This window comes from Vulpes vulpes, chromosome X (assembly GCF_048418805.1).
Source record: "Vulpes vulpes isolate BD-2025 chromosome X, VulVul3, whole genome shotgun sequence".
Taxonomy (NCBI): Eukaryota; Metazoa; Chordata; class Mammalia; order Carnivora; family Canidae; genus Vulpes; species Vulpes vulpes.
Window position 1 is genome coordinate 118,427,927 of NC_132796.1, and position 12,204 is coordinate 118,440,130.

General features: G+C 47.9%; 1 protein-coding gene across 1 annotated transcript; it reads right to left on the reverse strand.

Annotated features, from left to right (window-relative positions):
- Positions 1 to 10,183: 10,183 nt before the first annotated feature.
- Positions 10,184 to 12,055, reverse strand: LOC112909807 (melanoma-associated antigen 8-like). The gene is made up of 2 exons (XM_072743594.1): positions 11,961 to 12,055; positions 10,184 to 11,800 (listed from the first exon to the last, which is right to left on the reverse strand). The coding sequence occupies exon 2, from the start codon at positions 11,777 to 11,779 to the stop codon at positions 10,694 to 10,696; it is 1,086 nt and encodes a 361-aa protein (XP_072599695.1). The 5' UTR covers positions 11,780 to 11,800; positions 11,961 to 12,055; the 3' UTR covers positions 10,184 to 10,693.
- Between the last annotated feature and the right edge of the window lie 149 nt (positions 12,056 to 12,204).

A 12,204-nucleotide genomic window follows, 5' to 3' on the forward strand; every position in this document is an offset into this window, starting at 1 on the left:
AAAAACAAAGGTGAAATACAGACTTTTTCTAAAATACAAAACCTTAAAGAATTAATCACCAAGAGATATGCACTACAAAAAATGTTAAAGAATGTTTAAAAGAAATGTTAGGAGGAGGGTCAAGATGGCGGAAGAGTAGGGTCCCCAAATCACCTGTCCCCACCAAATTACCTAGATAACCTTCAAATCATCCTGAAAATCTACGAATTCGGCCTGAGATGTAAAGAGACCAGCTGGAATGCTACAGTGAGAAGAGTTCGCGCTTCTATCAAGGTAGGAAGACGGGGAAAAAGAAATAAAGACACAAAAGGCCTCCAAGGGGGAGGGGGCCCGCGAGGTGCCGGGCAGAGGCCACGCGAGTGTCCCCAGGACAGGAGAGACCCGTCCCGGAGAAGCAGGAGCTGCACCAACCTTCCCCGCGGAAAGGCCTCCCGGGGAATTGGAGCAGGATCCCCAGAAAGGCGGGGATGCCCTCGGGCTCCCGGGGACACTAACAGGCACCTGCGCCCCGGGAGAGTGCGCCGAGCTCCCTAAGGGCTGCAGCGCTCGGCGGGACCCGGAGCAGCTCGGAGGGGCTCGGGTGGCGGCTCCGCGGAGGGGCTGCGGGCTCAGGAGTGCGAATCCAACAGCGCAGGCCCCGGAGCACAGGGCGCCAGGACACAGCCCAGGATCCGGCCTCCCCCGGGACAGGCAGAGGCCGGGAGGGCCCAGGACAGCGAGGACGCTCCTGCCCCAGCTGAGCAGATCAGCGGCCCCGCCCCGGAGCCTCCAAGCCCTGCAGACTGAGAGCCCCGGAGCTACTGCGGGAGCTGACTCCAGGGCTGCAGAGCTGCTGCCCCACTGCGGTTGTCCCTCCTGGGGCCTCACGGGGTGAGCAACCCCCACTGAGCCCTGCACCAGGCAAGGGCAGAGCAGCTCCCCCAAGTGCTAACACCTGAAAATCAGCACAGCAGGCCCCTCCCCCAGAAGACCAGCGAGACGGACCAGTTCCAGGGGAAGTCAAGGGACTCAAAGTATACAGAATCAGAAGATACTCCCACGTGGTTTTTTTGTTTGTTTGTTTGTTTGTTTTGTGTTTTTTTTCTTTCTTTCTCTTTGATTTCTGATTGCTTCTTTTGATTTCTGATTGAATTACAGCCTTTTTTTTCCACCTTTCTTTCTTTTTCTTTCTCTTTTTCTTCTCTTTTTTCCCTGTTTTTCTTCTTTCTCTTTTTTCTTTTTCGCTTTTCTCTCCTTCCCTCTCTTTTCCTCCTTTTCCCAATACAACTTGTTTTTGGCCACTCTGCACTGAGCAAAATGACTAGAAGGAAAACCTCACCTCAAAAAAAAGAATCAGAAACAGTCCTCTCGGGATCCCTGGGTGGTGCAGCGGTTTGGTGCCTGCCTTTGGCCCAGGGTGCGATCCTGGAGATCCGGGATCAAATCCCACGTCGGGCTCCCGGTGCATGGAGCCTGCTTCTCTCTCTCTCTCTCTCTCTCTGTGACTATCATAAATAAAAAAAAAAGAAAGAAACAGTCCTCTCTCCCACAGAGTTACAAAATCTGGATTACAATTCAATGTCAGAAAGCCAATTCAGAAGCACTATTATACAGCTACTGGTGGCTCTAGAAAAAAACATAAAGGACTCAAGAGACTTCATGACTGCAGAATTTAGATCCAATCAGGCAGAAACTAAAAATCAATTAAATGAGATGCAATCCAAGCTAGAAGTCCTAACGACGAGGCTTAATGAGGTGGAAGAACGAGTGAGTGACATAGAAGACAAGTGGATGGCAAAGAGGGAAACTGAGGAAAAAAGAGTCAGACAATTAAGAGACCATGAAGACAGATTAAGGGAAATTAACGACAGCCTGAGGAAGAAAAGCCTACGTTTAATTGGGGTTCCCAAGGGCGCCGAAAGGGACAGAGGGCCAGAATATGTATTTGAACAAATCCTAGCTGAAAACTTTCCTAATCTGGGAAGGGAAACAGGCATTCAGATCCAGGAAATAGAGAGATGCCCCCCTAAAATCAATAAAAACCGTTCAACACCTCGACATTTAATTGTGAAGCTTGCAAATTCCAAAGATAAAGAGAAGATCCTTAAAGCAGCAAGAGACAAAAAGTCCCTGACTTTTCTGGGGAGGAATATTAGGGTAACAGCAGACCTCTCCACAGAGACCTGGCAGGCCAGAAAGGGCTGGCAGGATATATTCAGGGTCCTAAATGAGAAGAACATGCAACCAAGAATACTTTATCCAGCAAGGCTCTCATTCAAAATGGAAAGAGAGATAAAGAGCTTCCAAGACAGGCAGGAACTGAAAGAATATGTGACCTCGAAACCTCGAAATTTTAAGGGGGACTCTTAAAATTCCCCTTTAAGAAGAAGTTCAGTAGAACAATCCACAAAAACAAGGACTAAATAGATATCATGATGACACTAAACTCATATCTGTCAATAGTAACTCTGAACGTGAACGGGCTTAATGACCCCATCAAAAGGCACAGGGTTTCAGACTGGATAAAAAAGCAGGACCCATCTACTCGCTCTCTACAAGAGACTCATTTTAGACAGAAGACACGTATAACCTGAAAATAAAAGGTTGGAGAACCATTTACCATTCAAATGGTCCTCAAAAGAAAGCAGGGAAAAAAAAAAAAAAAGAAAGCAGGGGTAGCCATCCTCATATCAGATAAATTAAAATTTACCCCGAAGACTATAGTGAGAGATGAAGAGGGACACTATCTCATACTCAAAGGATCTATCCAACAAGAGGACTTAACAATCCTCAATATATATGCCCCGAATGTGGGAGCTGCAAAATATTTAAACCAATTAATAACCAAACAGAAGAAATACTTAGATAATAATACACTTATACTTGGTGACTTCAATCTAGCTCTTTCTACCCTCGATAGGTCTTCTAAGCACAACATCTCCAAAGAAACGAGAGCTTTAAATGATACACTGGTCCAGATGGATTTCACAGATATTTACAGAACTTTACATCCAAACTCAACTGAATACACATTCTTCTCAAGTGCACATGGAACTTTCTCCAGAATAGACCACATACTGGGTCACACATCGGGTCTGAACCGATACCAAAAGATCGGGATAGTCCCCTGTATATTCTCAGACCATAATGCCTTGAAATTAGAACTAAATCACAACAAGAAGTTTGGAAGGACCTCAAACACGTGGAGGTTAAGGACCATCCTGCTAAAAGATGAAAAGGTCAACCAGGAAATTAAGGAAGAATTGAAAAGATTCATGGAAACTAATGAGAATGAAGATACAACTGTTCAAAATCTTTGGGATGCAGCAAAAGCAGTCCTGAGGGGGAAATACATCGCAATACAAGCATCCATTCAAAAACTGGAAAGAACTCAAATACAAAAGCTCACCTTACACATAAAGGAGCTAGAGAAAAAGCAACAAATGGACCCCACGCCCAGCAGAAGAAGAGAGTTAATTAAAATTTGAGCAGAACTAAATGAAATCGAGACCAAAAGAACTGTGGAACAGATCAACAGAACCAGGAGTTGGTTCTTTGAAAGAATTAATAAGATAGATAAACCATTAGCCAACCTTATTAAAAAGAAGAGAGAGAAGACTCAAATTAATAAAATCATGAATGAAAAAGGAGAGATCACTACCAACACCAAGGAAATACAAACGATTTTAAAAACATATTATGAACAGCTCTATGCCAATAAATTAGGCAACCGAGAAGAAATGGACGCATTCCTGGAAAGCCACAAACTACCAAAGCTGGAACAGGAAGAAATAGAAAACCTGAACAGGCCAATAACCAGGGAGGAAATTGAAGCAGTCATCAAAAACCTCCCAAGACACAAGAGTCCAGGGCCAGATGGCTTCCCAGGGGAATTCTATCAAACGTTTAAAGAAGAAATCATACCTATTCTACTAAAGCTGTTTGGAAAGATAGAAAGAGATGGAGTACTTCCAAATTCATTCTATGAGGCCAGCATCACCTTAATTCCGAAACCAGACAAAGACCCACCAAAAAGGAGAATTACAGACCAATATCCCTGATGAACATGGATGCAAAAATTCTCAACAAGATACTAGACAATAGGATCCAACAACACATTAAGAAAATTATTCACCATGCCCAAGTAGGATTTATCCCCGGGACACAAGGCTGGTTCAACACTCGTAAAACCATCAGTGTGATTCATCATATCAGCAAGAGAAAAACCAAGAACCATAGGATCCTCTCATTAGATGCGGAGAAAGCATTTGACAAAATACAGCATCCATTCCTGATCAAAACACTTCAGAGTGTTGGGATAGAGGGAACTTTCCTCAACATCTTAAAAGCCATCTACGAAAAGCCCACAGCAAATATCATTCTCAATGGGGAAGCACTGGGAGCCTTTCCCCTAAGATCAGGAACAAGACAGGGATGTCCACTCTCACCACTGCTATTCAACATAGTACTGGAAGTCCTCGCCTCAGCAATCAGACAACAAAAAGACATGAAAGGCATTCAAATTGGCAAAGAAGAAGTCAAATTCTCCCTCTTCGCAGATGACATGATACTGTACATAGAAAACCCAAAAGCCTCCACCCCAAGATTGCTAGAACTCATACAGCAATTTGGTAGCGTGGCAGGATACAAAATCAATGCCCAGAAATCAATGGCATTTCTATACACTAACAATGAGACTGAAGAAAGAGAAATTAAGGAGTCAATCCCATTTACAATTGCACCCAAAAGCATAAGATACCTAGGAATAAACCTAACCAAAGAGGTAAAGGATCTATACCCTAAAAACTATAGAATACTTCTGAAAGAAATTGAGGAAGACACAAAGAGATGGAAAAATATTCCATGCTCATGGATTGGCAGAATTAATATTGTGAAAATGTCAATGTTACCCAGGGCAATTTACACATTTAATGCAATCCCTATCAAAATACCATGGACTTTCTTCAGAGAGTTGGAACAAATCATCTTAAGATTTGTGTGGAATCAGAAAAGACCCCGAATAGCCAGGGGAATTTTAAAAAAGAAAACCATAGCTGGGGGCATCACAATGCCAGATTTCAGGTTGTACTACAAAGCTGTGGTCATCAAGACAGTGTGGTCCTGGCACAAAAACAGACACAAAAATCAATGGAACAGAATAGAGAATCCAGAAGTGGACCCTGACCTGTATGGTCAACTAATATTCGATAAAGGAGGAAAGACTATCCATTGGAAGAAAGACAGTCTTTTCAATAAATGGTGGGGGGCGGGGGAAATTGGACATCTACATGCATAAGAATGAAACTGGACCACTCTCTTTCACCATACACAAAGATAAACTCAAAATGGATGAGAGATCTAAATATGAGACAAGAGTCCATCAAAATCATAGAAGAGAACACAGGCAACCCCCTTTTTGAACTTGGCCACAGTAACTTCTTGCAAGATACACCCACAAAGGCAAAAGAAACAAAAGCAAAAATGAACTATTGGGACTTCGCCAAGATAAGAAGCTTTTGCACAGCAAAGGATACAGTCAACAAAACTAAAAGACAACCTACAGAATGGGAGAAGATATTTGCAAATGACATATCAGATAAAAGGCTAGTTTCCAAAATCTATAAAGAACTTATTAAACTCAACACCAAAGAAACAAACAATCCAATCATGAAATGGGCAAAAGACATGAAGAGAAATCTCACAAAGGAAGACATGGACATGGCCAACATGCACATGAGAAAATGCTCTGCATCACTTGCCATCAGGGAAATACAAATCAAAACCACCATGAGATACCACCTCACACCAGTGAGAATGGGGAAAATTAACAAGGCAGGAAACAACAAATGTTGGAGAGGAGGCGGAGAAAAGGGAACCCTCTTACACTGTTGGTGGGAATGTGAACTGGTGCAGCCACTCTGGAAAACTGTGTGGAGGTTCCTCAAAGAGTTAAAAATAGACCTGCCCTACGACCCAGCAATTGCACTGTTGGGGATTTACCCCAAAGACTCAGATGCAATGAAACGCCGGGACACCTGCACCCCGATGTTTCTAGCAGCAATGTCCACAATAGCCAAACTATGGAAGGAGCCTCGGTGTCCATCGAAAGATGAATGGATAAAGAAGATGTGGTTTATGTATACAATGGAATATTACTCAGCCATTAGAAACGACAAATACCCACCATTTGCTTTGACGTGGATGGAACTGGAGGGTATTATGCTGAATGCAGTAAGTCAATCGGAGAAGGACAAACAGTGTATGTTCTCAATCATTTGGGGAATATAAATAATAGTGAAAGGGAATATAAGGGAAGGGAGAAGAAATGTGTGGGAAATATCAGGAAGAGAGACAGAACATAAAGACTCCTAACTCTGGGAAACGAACTAGGGGTGGTGGAAGGGGAGGAGGGCGGGGAGGTGGGGAGGAATGGGTGACGGGCACTGAGGGGGACACTTGACGGGATGAGCACTGGGTGTTTTTCTGTATGTTGGTAAATTGAACACCAATAAAAGTTAATTTATTAAAATAAATAAATAAATAAATAAATAAATAAATAAATATTCTAAAGCTAGGAAGGAAAAAAAATAAAAGAAATGTTAAAGTCCTCCAGGCAGACAGTAAGACACCAGATAGAAACCTAGATAACACAAAAGAATGAAAAACATCAGGAATTTCAACTTCATGGGTAAACATAAAGGTGATTTTCTTATTTATTTAAAAGTTTTTAAGAGATAACTATTTAAATTTTTTTTAATTTTTATTTATTTATGATAGTCAGAGAGAGAGAGAGAGAGAGAGAGAGGCAGAGACACAGGCAGAGGGAGAAGCAGGCTCCATGCACCAGGAGCCCAACGTGGGATTCGATCCCGGGTCTCCAGGATCGCGCCCCGGGGCCAAAGGCAGGAGCTAAACCGCTGCGCCACCCAGGGATCCCTAAGAGATAACTATTTTAACAGAAATGTATGGTGGGAAAAAAGGAAATGTATGGTGGAGTTTTAACATAGGTAGTAGTAAAATGTATATATTTTCTTACTTATGTAAATGTCTTTAGAGGATAATTCACTATACTATTTTCTTTTTATTGAATTTCTATTTTATAACTGACTATTTAACAACCATGTATGGTGGAGCTTTAAAATACGTAACAGTACAATGTATGCCAACAGTAGAGGAAAGGCTAAGGTGGAGAAGTGGAAGTATACTGTTGTTTTTAGTATTTATTGTGAGATACAGTGGGTATGGCCAACTATAGCCTTTTTGTACCCAAAGCCTTACCACAGTGACCAGAAAAGCACACATATAACAGGCCCAAAACTGAAAGCGCCCTTTAAATGTGATACAATGAGACTAGAGGAGTTGCTGTAACTGCACATCCTAATTTTTATTTGCTCTCTGTTGAATAAAGGACCATTATTGAAACCACCTTCCCTGTGTTCTTAAAGAGGATTAAGCTACACAGCTTTAACAGATTCTGGTTGAGATTAGGGAATATGAATATCAGTCAAGTGGACTGTGTGCTCTGTTGTGAGCACAGGAAACGGGAAAAAGCAAAAGGAAGCAAAATCCACATTCTAATGGAGAATACTTGAACATGATTTAAGAATAATTTCAAAATATGGAAGCACAGGTGGAAAGTTAGAGGGGAACTACACAGTGTTGAGAGTACTAGATCAGGGAGGGAACTCTTGCCAAGAGAAAGTTTGAAGCAGACCCAGGTCTGGAGAGTTAGAGCCAGAGATTGGTGTTAGCAGAGGAGCCTGTGAAAATCACAGAGGGTGGAGGGTGGCAGGGAATCGGAGGGAGAATAGCCAGTCCTGTGCTGGGAACAGAGAAAGGTAGGCAGGAGGATGGTGTGTGTCTTATGTGTACCTAGGTTAGGGGGGTGGTTGATGACAATTTAGGGAAGTAAGAAAGGGGTTGGTAGTGTGCTAGTATGCAGAGGAAACGTGGTCTATCAGGAGATTCCCCAGCCCATGCATGTGCCTTCTCCTGCACTGGAGCCCACTCTTCCTCACCAGTTGAATAAGAAAAGGCGCCATCTCCACAGGATTCCCACCCACCCCGCAAACATGTGCACCTTGGCCCAGTACTGGTGACACAGGCAGCCATCATGCCACAGCACGTGACTCCCGCCCCTGCTACGCCACAACCTCAGAAGCCCCGGGAGGCCTCCTGAGCCAGGGACACTATCGTTACACAGTCGGTGCTCAACCAAAAGCGACTACATGATTTGTTATGACAACTGACTTTATCGCTGGGAGGAGTTTCTGAGGTCACATTTGCCTTGGAATTCTTTGAACTTTTTCAAGCATCTCTTGTGTGACACCTACTTCCAAATACCTCCAAATACAGGACCACGTCTAGTTTTCAAATGATTCTGTAATCTCAGCGGGGACAATTCGCTTTATGCATTTAATGGCCAGAGGCTACTACAGAGTTAGGTTCTGTGTCGGGGGAGAGAAGGTGATTCCTATCTGTTCTACGCGGACCAGTGATGACTCATTAGCGGGCCAGGTCCAAGAGGTAGACAGAAGAACACGAGGCGAAAACCAGGGGAAGGCACTGTCATTCGGGAAAGTGCTAAGTCTGGAAACATTGCCAGCACCTGGGCAGCCAGTTCCCGAAGACCTCTGGGGCTCAGACAGAAGAACTCTAGGTTAACGAGCCCACAGACACGACCCAAATCCTGTTTGATTCTCATTGTCGCCTGCCTTCCTTAGCCCAGGTCTCTGAACCTTTGCCACGGCATCCTTCCTTTTGTCACCTGGGAGACACCACGCTGTCCTCACTCCTGATGTAGGAGTCAGAAGGCTGGCCACAGGCTGGGCGGGGAGGGGACAGCATGGACTCGACATGGCTTCACACCAGGCTTCTAGTCTCCGCCTCGTCACTCACCAGCCATGTGATCCTGGGAAAAGGACCAACCCTGAGAGCCTCGGGGTTGTCACCTGGGAAGTAGGTGGTTTGGAGCCGCCCCGCCCTGTCAGAAGGCAGGAATGTGTGTTGGGGACAGGAAGCACCTTGCACAGCGCCTGGCATACATTGGAACCTGGATGAACGGCAGCTATGTTGAATGCTGTCCTGACCCTGGGGCCTCCCGCGCTCTCCTCTGGGATAGGTTTTGTTAGCCCGGCCAGAGTTAGAGTACCTGCAGCTCAACCTGACCTGGACCAGCTAATCGGCCAGAGAGGGTGCTTCAAATACGAAACTCAATCCATTTTCTAAATCAGGGGCTGTATGTGGGCTATAGGAGGCTATGTGTGGAACTCGGGTGCGGGGAGTTGTCCCAGCTGGATACAGCACAGAGGTGCGACAAGCCTACAGTTCGAGTCAAAGACCGACTCCTTCCCTCCCTCCCGGCTGCTCTTGCACCCAAACCACTGCTTTCCTTCAATTCTCCCCACCCAAACCTAGACCTTGCTGACGTACAGCTGTCCCAGTGACACCCAAGATAACCAAATTAAATGTCTTTTTGATGCCGTGGGTTCTGACTTTCCATGGTCAGGAACAAGAGAGTCAGTGGAGAGTCTTCGGGGCTCCACTTCAAGGAATATAGGGCTGTGTTCCTCCGGAAATCCTTGCACAGGATGCATATAAAACACCTAGTCTGTGCACTGTGTTCCACTGCACTGGGACCAGAGTGCAGGACAGCTTCCTCTCCTGCCCCTGGAAGACATAACTCTCTGGTTCGTCTATGATCCAGAAGGAACTTCTCAGAGCAACTGACCATGTTAGACTTTGCTCCCACCCCTAAGGCACCCTGTCTCCACGTACGGGCGTGTCACCCCTCAACATCATGGCCATCAGCTGCACACAAGGAGTCACCGTGACGAGAGAACCCCAGCCACGGGGGCCTTGGCCCCTGCAGAGCCTGGCCCAGGAGCCGCCCCACCCCCTCATCCTTCTGCCACTTGGGGCTGGCAGGCTGGCCCAGGTCTCAGGGCACCCCTCCCCCCCTTCCTGCAGGACAGCGGCCGCTAGACACAGTCCCCAAAGGCTGCGTGGCCCTGGGGCCCTTGTGTCCTCACTGCTCACACACAGGGCCTCGCAGGGAGCAGAGCTCAGCCGCTGTGTGGCCGTGAGGGAGCCGCCAGCAGGGCTCCCCTGGCCTCAGGACCCTTCTCTCACATTCCTGAAAAACCAAGTGAATGCACGAGCACACATCTATGTTACTTTGGAAAAATGGCACACGGCACGGGTAAGAAGCAAAAGTGAACAAGGTTTATTTTCCTATTTGCACGCTCCAGCTCTTGCCTGCTCCACTCTTGGCCTTTCCAACAGATTCCAACGCCAATGCCCTGTGATTTCATCCACAACCCAAACAAAGAGACAAGGTCCTCCAACTTGTTTACAGGACATGACAAAACTCTTAATGCTTTAACTGGGGAAGTAAGAACGCAAAGGGGGGTGTGTCACTGACACACTGGGCTGAGGAAACCTTCTATCCCAAGGAACAAACATGGAGAGCTTCCTCAAAGAAACCAAGCTCTGGAGGTCAGGGTGTTGCAGAGCCCAGGCCCCCAGAGAGGCTCTTGGCCATGCTCTCCCCCAACCTGCCCTGGCCCTAAACTCCTGAGAACGCCCAGGACTTTCTCTTTACACACCCAACAGGACAACACCGGGAGGAAGCACCCTAAGGCCTCCCTTCATGCCGGCCCCACCAAAGCTTGGAAAGGGCCTGGCCGCCTCTGGGGCTGTGGCCCCCTCTTCCTTATCTCAGAATCTGTTCACACAGGGCCAGGGAGGAAACCACGAGGCTGCTACTGACTTGGAACACGTAGTCCATGACCTGCAACTTGCTGGTTTCCTCATAGGCCCTGGGCCCCCACAGGAACTCGTAGCGGACAGGGTCACTGCCCGCCACCGGCCGGCACTCCAGGTAGCCTTCCTGCACCCAGACATTGGTGAGGAGGTCCCTGGGCTCCCCATAGACGATGTGCTCCTGGCCATCATACACCCCCATGACCCCTAGGGTCTCCCACACCTCCTCCTCGGGGGCACAGTCATCCTCCAGGACGATCAACCCCAGGACCAGCACCAGGAGGCTGGTTTTGGGCAGGTCCCCCTGACCGCTCACCATCCCATCCCATGTGAGGCCCAGGACGATGTTGAGGTCGTAGGAGTCCTCTCTGGGATCCACTTCAGTCACGTCTAGGCCAAGGACCAGGCGCAAGCATATGGATGCTTCGCTCAAGATGACAGGGAAGTCATCCTGGAATGCTGGGGTGATGACTTCCAGCATCTCTGCCTTGCTGGTGGGCTGCTTGGTGCGATACTTGAGGAGTAGGAACATCACAAGCGCAGCCGTCTTCATGTGAAACATGCCCTGGGGCTGCTCATCTTCCTGCTGTTCAGGTGGGTTTGACCCCACCATCCCTGGGCCATTGGGGCCAGCAGGCTGGGGCTGGCCAAGGCCAATGGATGCCCAGCCACAGGGGTATGGGTCAGCATCTTCCTGCCCTTCACTTCCGCTTGAGCCCACCTCCCCTGGGCTGTAGGGGCCAGCAGTCTGGGGCTGGCCAAGGCCCCTGGTTGCCCCGTCATAGGGGGAGGTGATGGCACTCTGAGAGCTCTGGAGAGGACTTGGGGACCCCTCAGTAGTAGATCCCTCCTCTGGGGGGCCAAGGAGGCCATAGAAAGAAAAGGAAGGGGAGGAAGAGGACAGAGAGGGAAGAGACCAGGGAGATGGAACCTGCCCCTCCTCCTCAGCCCTGGACTGCAGGGCATCCAGCAGGCCCTGGGCTTCATCCGGGTCTTCTCCCAGCTCCCAAAGCTCATTGCTCTTCCTGAGGGACATGGTGTCAGATTCGGGCTGAACCTGAAGACAGGAAGGAAGGCCTGTCAGGGGGGAGCCGAGCCAGGACACCCCGAAGTGCCAGGGCTGACAGGGGGCCGTGCCAGGCTCCCCTGCAGAGGGCTCCCCTGTTTTGGGCTGGGAGAGCCCCTAACACCAGTCTCAGAGAGAGCGTACACCTCACCTGGACAAGTGGCTCTGGCCCTTGGCCTCCTCAGCTCTGTGTCCTGAGGGACCCCCGCCTCAGACCGAGGCCTCTGCTGCCAGTTCTTGAAGTCTCTGCAGGAGGGAAGGAGGAGGGTCCTCAGGGTGCAGACTGCCAGCCCAGCCCTGGGTCCCAGTGTGGAGAGGAGGGCTGGCTCGCACTCTGGGAGGTCCCCAGCAGGCCAGGTGCGGGGTCCCCTCCTTTGCCTCTCAAGGGACTGCCC

Bases quoted from the DNA above. Each gene is read 5' to 3' on its own strand.
- LOC112909807 (XM_072743594.1), bottom strand. From the start codon at position 11,779: ATGTCCCTCAGGAAGAGCAATGAGCTTTGGGAGCTGGGAGAAGACCCG.